The 13,389-nt window shown below is 36.8% G+C and overlaps 1 protein-coding gene and 1 pseudogene across 50 annotated transcripts in view; one reads left to right on the top strand and one right to left on the bottom strand.

Moving 5' to 3' along the window:
• The window catches only part of ERBIN (erbb2 interacting protein), a 176,792-nt gene that overhangs the window by 58,686 nt on the left and 104,717 nt on the right, over positions 1-13,389 (bottom strand). For all 50 annotated transcript variants that reach the window (XM_071208353.1, XM_058309445.2, XM_071208352.1 and 47 more), the window contains one exon: positions 1,242-1,305. In XM_071208353.1, the coding sequence (XP_071064454.1) occupies positions 1,242-1,305 (64 nt within the window). The remainder of the gene's footprint in view (positions 1-1,241; positions 1,306-13,389) is intronic.
• On the top strand, positions 1,605-2,897 carry LOC139439818 (adiponectin receptor protein 1 pseudogene; annotated as a pseudogene).

Genomic DNA, 13,389 nt, shown 5'->3' with positions numbered 1-13,389 from the left:
TTAGAAAATTCTTCACATTTAATGAAGGTAAAATAAAAACAGAATGTCAACTCTACCACTTGCAAATTTCACGAGTATAAACTCCCAAAACACAAAATAAAATCCATAATAAATCATCTTTTCAGACATAAGAAAGAAAATAGAGTACAGAAAATATAAAAAAAAAAAGTCCCCCAAAATACCATCCTCTTCCACTGATTTCAGCTGAAAACGTGAGTGAGCATCTGTTTAGTAAGCAAATGTACAATACAGTACTCACAGGGCAACATTACAGCTGACAGCATTGAGAAAATCTTATTTTTAAGACTATCATTTGAAATCAATTATAATTTTAAACAGCAAATTTGTAAAAATAATTTTAAAATGTCAACGGGAATATTCAGCTTCTTCCTGAGTCTCATACAGATTTTAACAGTCACCTATGCATTTGGCCAACTTATGTTTTTACTGAACCTCTAGTTCTAAGAACTAGGAAGAAAAGAATATGAATGGAAAAAGACAAAGAAAGCACACTAAAATATTGTTGCAACAATGAGTGCTTTATTTTTCCTTCTACTTTCATGTATTTTTCAATGTTCTCTGGGGAATATTTTTATTTTTATAATGAATAAAAAGAAAATTTAAAAATTCACCTTGTGAAATAACATGCTATTTCATATTGCTATTTATTTTCCTCAAGCTACTATTAATAATTTATTTCTTGAGCACATCTCAGAAAATTGTCTACATTATGTGATAAAATTAACCAGTCTAGAATTTGAGTTACCACAGATAATTCATTTAGTAACAAATTCTTATTCGAGTAAGATTGGTCCATATTAACATTTTAAATACTCTAAATTCCTAAGCAATAATTCACAGCTATTTGGACTTAGAACTATCTTTCCTGCTGTATTCTAGTCTGCTAAAAAAATTTTCAGTTTTTCTCTTTCAATTTTCTACTTTCTGTGCCTAAACACTTTTGGCTATCTATTGCATGGGTATGTAATTAATATTATATTTGAACCCTGGTCGCTGTCAAATTTTTCTTTCTGGTAAAGTCTTCCTCTTAAGAACTTTCATTTCTTGTCCCTCAAAGATATGTATAACTTTCCCCAATTTTCACATTAAAAAAAGGGAAGAGAAATAAAAGCTATAAAAGTGATACCTAAAATAGGAGATCACTTATATATGAAGTAAAATTTCATGTTAATCTTAATTAAATATAAGATTTATGGAGAGTGAGATTGGTGAAAACTTACCACTTCTGTGAATTCATTACTTCCCAAATCCAGTCTTTCCAGTTGGGTCAGTCTATTCATGGTTCTATCCAAAATGGATTAATAAAGAATTATCAATCACCTGGAAGCTTTCAAATTTCACTGTTTTAAACATTTCTATTTCAATCTAATGTAGCATAGACTTTTATAGGTTGACAAAGTAAAAATAATTTCTAAGTGTTCATATTTACTATCTAGATAAAAGGAATAAAGTTGTCAGTAGTTATTACCTAATTTTGGTTTCTCATCAGCCTTTTAACCTCCCTTCTTAAGAAGTAATAGCAGTGGCTGAAGATCCGGGGCTACTGAACTGCAGGCCACTTCCACTGCCACAGGATATAGAGTATGGGACCTTGGTCCCAAAAAGAGCCCACTCGCTTGATTTATCTACCATCACAGGAAGAGCGCTCTGGCCCCTGGGGCTGAGAAACTGCAGCCCCCAAGTTGAAGCTGAATGGTATTGATCAGCCAGATGTCTTCCCTTACTAAGGATTTGTGGTAGTACAGGGCAATAGGGGTCCTGCCGGGAACAGGGAAACTAACACAGTAGAACTGGACAAAGTGGCATCCCTGCTAGTAAAGAAGGGCAAACGGTAATTGCCAATCCTACCAAAGCTGATGAAGAGCAAATATACCCAGTGCCCCATGAAGAAGGGGAGGAGAAACAGGTACGGACACTTCCCCTGCAAGCCCATCACATCAGGGAGAAGGTGGAGGAGTTTGTATAAAAGGTCTCGGAGGGACGTTGGAGGGCCATCCCATATGATGTGTTCCCTTACTGGCTGAAGGACAATGACTACCTGCTACATGGCCACAGACCACCCATGTCCTCCTTTTGGGCTTGTTTCAAGAGCATCTTCCACATTCATACTGAAACTGGCAACATCTGGGCCCAACTGCTTGATTTCATGCTATTTCTCTTTTTGGGAATCTTGATCATGCTCAGACTAAATATGTACTTCATGAAGGTAGTTTTGGGGATCTTCATTTTGGGTGCAGCTCTGCCTCAGGTTCTCCTGGTTTTTTACACGATCTATGGTCATTCAGAGAAAGTCTCGCAAACTTTTTCAAAACTGGACTGTACAGGGATCACTCTAATGATTATGGAAAGCTTTATCCCTTGGTTTTATTATTCCTTCTACTGCTCCCCATGGCCACGGCTCATCAACCTCTCCATAGTCGGTGTCCTGGGGATTTCTACCATCATTGAGGCACAGTGGGACCAGTTTGCCACTCTTAAGTATTGGCAGACAAGAGCAGGAGTGTTCCTGGGACTCGGCTTGAGTGGTGGTGTGCCCACGATGCACTACTTATCACTGAGTGCTTTGTCAAGGCCACCATTGTAGGCAAGATGGGCTGGTTCTTCTTTATGGCTGTGATGTACATCACAGGAGCTGGTTTTTATGCTGATCAAATTCATAAGCACTTCTTTCTTGGAAAGTCTGACACATGATTCCAGTCTCATCAGATCTTTCATGTCCTGTTGGTGGCAGGCATCTCTGTACACTTTAACAGGGTCTCCCATCTTCAGGCCTAAAAGGTAGTTGTACTGATGACTCCGGCTCTGAGCCTTCCCACCAGAGGGGTGGTGGAGGAACTTTCCAAATGCTTTTAAAAATAACTTCTTTGCTCAAGTGACAGAAAGAATCTGAGTTGTCTGCTTCTAGAAGAAACCTCTTAGACAATTCAGACCACTTTCACACCCACTGCGCAACAAACTTTCCATTTGCATTTCCCTAGCTGAGGGGAGAGGGGATGGTCTAACTTGGCCATCCCCCTCATGGCAAGGCAACTACCATCCCCTCAAAGAGATAGTACTTTGGAGCTCGTGTTGAGATTTTACCTCCTCCTCAAACCATTCTGGGAAAAAATAATGGACTGAGATTCTTCAGAAATTGTTTCTGAAAGAAAACGTCCCTCAGTTACCCCTCTCCTTACTTTATAACAGGCCATCCAATTTTTGCAGCAGACTTTTCAAAGTAGTTACAACTTGTTCCTACCTTTCTAGGGCCTGGATCTGCATACATACCATCAAGAACAAAGACACCAACTTTAACATAGCCTGGCTAATCATGGAAGTATGCACAGCACTCATCGGAGTTTAATTTTTTTTCTTGGCAGAGTAATGTAAAATTAAAATGGGAGAGATATTTAATATTTTATACTAAGCTTTAAAAAGAAATCTGCTTTCATTGTTATGTATCTTTCTTTGTCTTCTCTTCTTATCTTTCTCCTCTAAGAATCAGAGGGAATCCTGGGGACCTCTGATGTGGAGAGAGGTTCCCTGTCAATTAAGCCACCTCAGTTCCTGGTCTCTGCTGTGCTTTGCTTTGACTCTCCCTTCATCTCTCTCTATTGTTGCATCATCATCTTGCTGCGTGACTTACTTGAGCAGGCAGTGGCTCACCACATGGGCACTCATGTGGGCACTTGGCTCACCATGCGGGCACTCATGTGGGCACTGGCTCACCGCGCAGGCATGCTCTCTCTTCTTCTTTTTCACCAGAAGGTCCCAGGGATTGAACCTGGGTCCTCCCATATGGTAGGTGGAGGCCTTATCACTTGAGCCACACCACTTCCCTGCTATTTATCTTGAGGCAAAGGGTATGATAATAATAAATGAAAGTTCAGAAGAAGAGAAAAAAATAGCAGTAAACATAAAACTAGAGGTCAAAATATGAATAACTGGCTCCCATTTTACTCACAGAAAAAATGTTCATATGATCTAAATCAGCTAATGAATTAAGACTTGTTGGGTGGCTACCTATTAACTACTACCTTTTAAAAACAAAAAACAAAAGAACAAACAAACAAAAAAAACAGGTACTGGGGGAGACAGGGATTGAACCTGACCTCATATGTGGGAAGCTGGTGCTCAACCACGGAGCCACATCAATTCCCCTGAGATGGTTTTTTTTTGTTTGATTTTGCTTTTTCAGGAGGCACCAGAGACCGAACCCAGAACCTTCCATGTGGAAGGCGGGAGCTCATCCACTTGAACCACATCTGCTCATAATTATTACCATATTTAAAGGCTGCTCATGCATATGTAAAACACTATAATTCTAAAAATTAATTTTTTGAAATTCCAAGAAAAATATTAACTTGCTCTCGCTTTTCAAGTTAAATTCAACTGCCCACATTTCAATACCATTCAAAATAAAGTTTTATAAAACAATTATGATTAGTTAATATTTATTTTAAATTAAAGCTGTAATTATACAATTTTGAACTTACAATTGAACACCAGTTCCTGGAAAATAGACTTTAAATAAACTGATAATAAAAAACAAACTGATTTTGTAATGAAGTAAACTGGGCACTTGATCTTTCCTTATGTAAAGGTAAAACTATTTTAAATGTTAATTAATTCAAATCCATATTTATACTCACTCTTAAATTGCTATTTCTATAAAACCATATTATTTAATACCTTGAGGTGCTACTAACAACCCAGATAAAGAACTCTATACTTAACATATATTTGGATAAAATACACTTAATATCTTATTGGCATTACATTACATTAATATACTAACAACTTAGAAATTAATATTCATTAAACACCAAATAGGCTCCTTAAGTTATGGCAAGAGAAAACAAATAACATAACCTTCTCCTCTAAAAATTTAACAAATTAAAAATAGTAAGAAATAAAATTAAAACTCAAGGGAGGGTGAACAGATGTGGCTCAAGCAACTGGGTGCCCACCTCCCACATGGGACCTGAATCTGGTTAACCATGCCTCCTAAAGAAGATGAGCTGCAAAGGGCCACAACAAGCACAGAAGTGGCTCAAGTGGTTAGGCACTCGCCTCCCACACAGGAGGTCCCTGGTTCAGTTCCCAGTGCCCCCTGGGTAAGACAAGAAGACAACGAGTAGACAGAGGGAGCCATGGAGGGGGGAGGTGTATGAATTATTATGATATACAGTACTTCTAATTCCATTACTCATATCTGTCTAGTTCCAGAAAACTTGTAAGTTTCAGTTTGCTTCAAAACACAGTAAAAGGTATTTCCAGGATCGCTCTTCAGGATATAAAATCACGTTATGATATTAAGCTCCTATGTTTATACAATTATGCCAGCTGTAGATTTAGGAAAAGTTAAGGAGTTGTGAGGAGGGAGAAGATCGGTGGAAGAAGAAAATACAATCATGCACTTCTTGCTTCAACAATTCTTGTTAAAATGAATACTTAACATAGAAAATTCACATGCAGCAAATGAAAACTTTACACCAAGAATAAACTATAAAAATAAAACAACCAGTTTTAGAAGAGAATAAAAAACTAAAGGGCAGTGCATTAGAAGAATTCAATTACAGACAATATAGGAGATATATTTTAGATTTAAAAATTTTAACTCTAAAATGTGTCTCCACCTCAATTCTTTGTAGCTAAAGTACTGTCAACTTCTGTCCTACTCATATACTTGAGAAATCTACCTGAAAAAACAAAATTGCATCTTAGAATAAAACCCAGCTTCCTATTTCAAGGAGAAATAGAACCATCCCTCAAATTTATTCCTATCTACTTCTAAAATAAGTTTATATTTAATGAATGTTTGCCTTCTCTTCTCCTGTTTTGGAGAAAAAGTATCCCTGTTTGTATTCTTAAGTATCCCTCCTTTGTATTCTTACTACTGTGTCCTCTACTATTCTTAAGGTGGTATTAAATTCCATTTAACTATATATCTAAAACAACAGGGAAGCGGCTGTGGCTCAATCAATTGGGCTCCCATCTACCATACGGGGGGTTCACATCCCAGGGCCTCCTTGTGAAGGCAAGCTGGTCCGTGCCCAGAGAGCTGATGGCCCATGTCTGCGCCTGCGCCTACGCCCACGCCCACACAGAGCTGATGGCCCATGCCGGAGAGCTGGCACAGCAAGATGACCAACAAAAGGGAGTCAAGCAGACACAGAAGAATGCGCAGCAAATGGACACAGAAAGCAGACAGCAAGCAAGCCACTGGGGGGAGGAGGGGATAAAATTATAAAAATATAAAAACAAAACAACAGCTTTTCCCACTGTTTTAATATTTGATTAAAAAAGGCTAGCCGCATATCCTGAATGCACATGACACTTAAATGTCAATGTCAAATGAATAGTTTGTAAGGTCTCAAAGGTTTTAATAAAAAGACTTTAAAAGAAAATAGGAAACAAATAAGGTTGCACATGAAATGACAGCGTCGAATTTGAATCTCCAAAAAGGAGTTAAAATAAATGCATTGACAGTGATATGAGAGTAAACATATTGGTTATTTAAGTCTATTAGAAATTACTTTGGACAGTCATGATTTGAGCTAATAAGTTATCACTTCAGTACCAAATTCGTAAATTGTTTAAACCTTTTTAAATTAAAAAAATACATATTTTTATTATGTAAGTTGTGAACTTATAGAATTTCCATACAACATCTCTTCACCAACAAGCCACACTATTGTGGAACATGTTACAGGTTATGAGATAATATTATCAGACTATTACCAGTAACTATGATCCACTGCATACATTTGGCATATTTTTTCCACAGCTCCTATTATTAACACTGTACATCTTTGACACTGATGCATGAATATTATAGTCTTGCTGTTAAGTATAGTCCATACATTAATTTTATTTTTCTCATGCATCTCCACATTCCCATGACATTGCAATAGTGATGTATATCCGTTCTAGTTCACAGAAGGATATCCTTGCATTTGTACTATAAACCACAGTTCTCATCCACCTCTCGGTTCACTGTGTTATTTGGTCCCTAGATTATTCTCTAGCTTTTTTTCAATTGACATTTTCATCCCTAGGCTATCCTTTTTAGCCAAAATCCAATTTATAAAGAAAATGCTACTCACTATAATGTTTTACCAGCAACTCAATCCATTTCTACACTTTTACAGTCAAATTAATTAAAACTTCTACATACATTAAGCATCAGTACTCCTTCATAGCCCTTCTCTTACCTCCTTTTAACCTATACTCTAGGTTTCAACTCCATGAGTTTATTCTTTGTATTTGGGTCATATCAGTGAGACCGTGCAATACTTATCCTTTTGTGTATGGCTTACTTCACTTAGCATAATGTCTTCAAGATTCATCTATGTTAACAAAGTGTCCCAATTTCATTTCTTCTTACTGCAGCATGGTGTTCCATCATATGTACATACACATTTTGTTTATACATTCACTGGTTGATGAACACTTGGGTTGTTTTCATCTTTTGGTAACTGTGAACACCACCACTATGAAAATCGGTGTGCAGAAATTTGTTCGTATCACCGTTTTCAGTTCTTCTGGATATATTCCCAGTAGAGGAATTACTGGTTCATATGGCAGTTCTGTATTTAGCTTCTGAGAAACTGTCAAACGGTCTTCCACAGAGGCTGCATTTAAAAATCCTACCAACAGTGAATGAGTGTTCCTATTTCTCCACATTCTCTCCAGCACTTACTGTTTTCTGTTTTTTTAAAATAATGGTTATTCTCTGCAGTATGAAATGGTATCTCATTGTCATTTTGATTTGCATTTCCCTAATAGCTAGTGATATAGAACACTTTCTTACATGCTTTTTGGCCATTTGTATTTTCCTTTGTGGAAAAACGTCTAAGTCTTTGGCCCATTTTTTAATTGGATTACTTAATCTTTTATTGTTGAGTCGCAAACCTTTTTGAATTTTAATGCAGATCATAATTACAACTTTTGGGGGGAGTTTTAAAAATAACTATTTTTCCCCAAACTTTTAAGTTAATTGTGCAATACAGAAAACTGAAAAACACAAAAAGCAAAGATTATAAAAGTCACCCAGAATCACAAGCAGCTTACAGTTCAACATATCCTTCTAGGACCTAGAATCTAGGTCCTAAGTATGTATACACACAACTAAGCATCCATTTCCATGTGGTCAAGATTTTAGGGAATATATCAAGCTTTTTCACACATCATGAATATTTAGCAATTCAAAACCCCAGAGGCATAAGGTATTGTGAAAACCAAGACTACAAGACACCAATTTAATCGGGGAAAAAAAATGTATTCCTGCCTTTCTTGGGTACAAAAATTTCCCCAGAGACAAAAATGGCAACAGGCTTCTACAGATACTAGCAGAGTTACAAATACTGCATTCCCTTAATGCTTATTTATTTATTTTGGGGGTACCAGGGATTGAGCCTAGGAACTCGTAGATGGAAAACAGGTGCTCAACAATGGAGCTACATCCACTGGCCAATGAGGTTGGATTTTTTATTTGTTTTGTTTTTAGGGAGTACCAGGGATCAAACCTATGTCCTCGTACATGGGAAGCAGGAGCTCAACCACTTGAACTACATACACCCTTAATGCTCAATTTAAAATGAGACATACAGCAATAGAGTACCATAAGTATAATGCTTCTAAGAAAATACATTATCATATCTATATTGAATTACTAGCAAAATGTATGTTTCCATTGAATTATTTAACAATATTTTCTTATGGTATAGCTAAGAGATGAGCACATACATCAAAGGTTAGCTTCAAAATGGAAACATGAATGCATCTGCATACATCCCTCCCCCTGCATCAACTTCTGTCCCTCTGCAGCCAATTTACTGAAAAAGTCCTGGTGCGTACTGCTCAGAGGGGGGTTTAACAATTCCATGTCAAAGACGCTTTTTTTCTATTAAATTAACAAATTGATATTTATAAATTTGCTAATCCATTAGCTCTACTTTATATCATACACTATCACCTCCAGATACCTAAGAAGTTTAGATGTGAAATAAAGAATGAACTTTATCGATAATAGTCATAGGTATTTAACAAAAAATGCACATATAGAACTATGGCTATAATCTAAATCTGTCGGCTAGATATAGAGTTATTAGCCAAGGGTCCTTCCCTCTGCTCTTCTCTTTTTCCTCTTCCACTATTTCTATGACTAAGTACAGGAATGCGTTTAGCTCTAAGAGGTAGAATGACAAAAGTCACTCCTAGAACACAGTCCTTCCTAAAACTAACACAAGGACCTTTATATAAGGATAGTTTTACTATTTTTAACATATGTTGGACATTAGCACTTGTCCTTTAATACACAGAATTAACTAAAATGTCTGTCTATAACAATGGTTGCACAATCTAAACTTGTCTAACAACTCAGAAAAACGCTTCCTTGTGCACTTCATTTCCTTCCCTTTCGACCACCCCATCAACATACAGCTCCATGACATCTAGTTTAACAAACCCATTCCCCATATACAGCCATTTCTATGTATTAACAGAAAACATATTTAAAGTATTATTTTACACTATCTACTTTAACATATGCTGTATACATCTAAACATAAACTAGATGCTTCAAATAAGGACTTAAGTTTGTGCATGATTCACACTAGCACTGAATACACCACACACACGTAGCAAAAGATATAATCTCAGTGTCTTCTAAATAGGTAAGTTCTGGCCTAGAATTTCTTATCAATTTAATGGTTGCCTCTGCAATGCTTAGAGGGGATTTTTAACAATTTTGCTCCACAAGTAAAATTCTGTCATTTTCAACAGTCTCTGATAAGAATTTTAACATGAAATGTAAAAATTTATTAGCTTACTAATTCTACTTCTGTCACGCTGGCAACCTCTTTATTATCTACAAAGACTAGGGAAGTGGATTTTGTTCAATTGATAGAGCATCCGCCTACCATATGGGAGGTCCAGGGTTCAAACCCAGGGCCTCCTGACCCATGTGGTAAGCTTGCTCACGCGCAGTGCTGATGCACACAAGGAGTGCCATGCCACGCAGGAGTGTCCTCCACATAGGGGAGCCCCAAGCACAAGTAGTGCGCCCTGCAAGGAGAGCCGCCCTGTGTGAAAAATGTGCAGCCTGCCCAGGAGTGGCACTGCACACATGGAAAGCTGACGCAGCAAGACGATGCAACTGAAAAAGAGACACAGATTCCCGGTGACGCTGAGAAGAATGCAAACAGACACAGAAGAACACATAGCGAATGGACACAGAGCACAGACAACAGGGGTGGGGGTGGGATATAAGGGGAGAAAAATAAAAAAGATAAATAAATCTTTTTAAAAAAATCTACAAAGACTAGATGATATAAAATTAGAATGCATTTGTTCATTATATTCACAGCAAAGTAAAATAAAATGTACAAAACATATAGGATGATGATTTACCTTGCCTAACTACAGACTTACTGGCTTAGAATCCTTGGCATTTCCTAATCCCTCTGCCTAAAATAGCACAAACATAATATGTACTGCTCTCGATGTGATTTGACCATTCCATTTCCAAAAGATATTTCATTATGAATTTTAACAAAATGTTATCTACAAAATGTGTTAATTCACTACCTCTACTTTTAACATACTTTGTGCACTTCTTCTAAACATCCAGAAATACTCTATATTTTTCTATATGTCTACAGTATTTCTATAAAGTAGTACTGAATAAACCATACACATGTAACAATGGTTCTATCTCAAAGTATCTACTATATTGAAACATTTTGGGTCTAGAGTTCTTCATTTCTCCTGATCCCTTCTCTCCACCACAAAGCAGGTGGGTGAGTTACAGGCACATGTATCGCTTCTATGTGGTTTTATAATTTCATTTTCAAAAGTCATTTTCAGAAAAAGTCTATGAATTTTAACACAAAGTGTACAAAATGGATTAGTTTGTTAATTCTACTTGTGTCATACATTGGCAACCTCTTTAATATCTAAGGAATAGATAATATAAAATTAAGACTCTTTTTTCCAGTATATACACAATATATGCAGTATAGCAAAGCTAAACGAATGTACATAACATACAGGGCAATGGATGATCAGAAATTTCCTAGTACATGCTGGCAAACACCTTTTGGACCTTCTTCTTCCCACCTCCCTCAAAGCAATGAACAAGAGTACAATTTCATTTTCAAAGAAAATATTTCCAACCAACTTTTAAAATTATTTACAATATTCTTCTACTACTTCTATTTTTAAGAACTCCTAAAACTTTTAGAAAGACTAGATACTTCAAATAAGAACTTACTTGTCCACTATATACATAGTATTGTTAAATAAAACTGTACACACATAACAATGGTTACAACATGAGGTTATCTCCCAAACATGACAATCTTGGCCTTGAACAAGTCCCTCCTCGTTGCCTGTTCTCCACCACCAGTTTGGTGGACTAGTACAGGCAAGTGTAACACTTAGAGGTAGCAGAACAAATTCATACCCAATGGTTATTTATAGAAGACAAGCTTTTCAATAACTTTCAACACAAAGTATACAAAACATACTAATTTTACTAACTCTACTTTGGCATACACTAGCAATCTCTTAAATATCCAGATGTTGCAAAATGAGAACTCACTTGTCCATTACATACAGTATATATAAACCAAACAACATTCACAGAAGATACAATTCTGTCCAAAAATGTCCAAGTACATACACACTAGCATATTACCTTCTGTAACTACTTCCTTCCCACCTCCTCCAAATCAATATACAAATATATAGACAGTAGTGTACTGCTCATAGAGATGGCTTAACAATACCATTTCCAAAGGACAATATTTCCTATGAATTTGCACAAAACAATATTTATGAAAGTATTATTTTTCTACTTCTATTTTTAACATATGTCAGACAATTGTCAACATCTAGACAGATTAGATATTTCAAATAAGGACTTAAATTTGTTCACTAAAGACAAAGCAGTCTTGATGAAAATGCACACATGTAACAATTATAATCTGAAAGCTGTTATGAATATGAATGTTCTGGTCTAAAATCCTTCCATTTTATCCCTCCTCCACCAACCCTGTAGGCTGTAATGCTCAAATTTTCAGAAGACAATCTTTCCTAGGAATTTTTTTTAAGGAAGTCCCGGGGATTGAACATGGGAGACAGTCACTCAACTACTGAATCAAATCCACTCCCCTTTCCTAGGAATTTTAACACAAGATGTTTTAGTTTACTATTTTTGTCATACACTGGCAATCTCTTTAACTATATAGGATGTGTCTGTCCATTATAAATACAGCAAATTAAAGCCAAACCCATTAAAATAGCGAAAATGGTTAATCTTACTTCATCATAAACACACTAGCACTGAATCCTTTCCATTTCTTTATCCCTCTTCCCCCAATCCAGTGCCAAAATGTACTCACAGCGGTGTTTTGTTTGGCCATTCCAAAAAAAACTCACGATATTTCATAAGAATTTTAACAAAAAGGTATTTACAAAATGTGTGTTCTTTTACTACCTCTACTTTTAATGTATGCCAGGCACTTCAAAACATCTAGGACAAGGAGATACTTCAAAAAAGTAGTTAGCATTGTCAACTATACATAGAGTAGTAAGGGAAAAAATGCAAACACAGAACAATGATTATAATATGAAAAAAATTTTTCTTTTTTTTAAGATTTATTTATTCCCCCTCTACCCAGTTGTCTGCTCTGTGTCCGTTTGCTGTATGTTCTTCTGTGACCGCGTCTATCCTTCAGCGGTACCGGGAATCTGTGTTTCATTTTGTTGTGTCATCTTGTTGTGTCAGCTTTCCATGTGTATGGCGCCATTCTCGGGCAGGCTGCACTTTCTTTCGCGCTGTGTGGCTCTCCTTATGGGGTGCACTCCTTGCGCGTGGGGCTCCCCTACATGGGGGACACCCCTGCGTGGCACGTCACTCTTTGCACGCATCAGCACTGCACATGGGCCAGGTCCAAAAAGGTCAAGGAGGCCCAGAGTTTGAACCGTGGACCTCCCATGTGGTAGGCAGATGCCCTATCCATTGGGCCAAGGCTACTTCCCGAAAATTTCTTCGAAATATGACCTGTCTAGCATAGAATCTTCTTCCCTTTGTTTTTTCAGCCTTCTGCTCCGTGTCCCCCAACCCACAGAGCAAGCATGGATGTGTGTTGCTCCTGGTGTTGCATCCAGAGGCAGTCTAAATTCCATCTCAAAGTCATTTCCAGAAGATATTTTTCTATGATTTTTTTAAAACAAATGGGCATTACAAGACATGTGATTTTTTAACTCTACTTTATCATACATTGGCAAACACTTACATCTAGAGAGCCTAGATGTAGCAAAAGTTTTCTTTTAAAAGGTTGACGGGAAAGTTGAGAGCAGCTTTTTCGTATTATACAC

This window comes from Dasypus novemcinctus, chromosome 2 (assembly GCF_030445035.2).
Source record: "Dasypus novemcinctus isolate mDasNov1 chromosome 2, mDasNov1.1.hap2, whole genome shotgun sequence".
Lineage (NCBI taxonomy): Eukaryota > Metazoa > Chordata > Mammalia > Cingulata > Dasypodidae > Dasypus > Dasypus novemcinctus.
The sequence above is the reverse complement of the archived record's forward strand: the minus strand, read 5'-3'. Positions and strand labels throughout refer to the sequence as shown.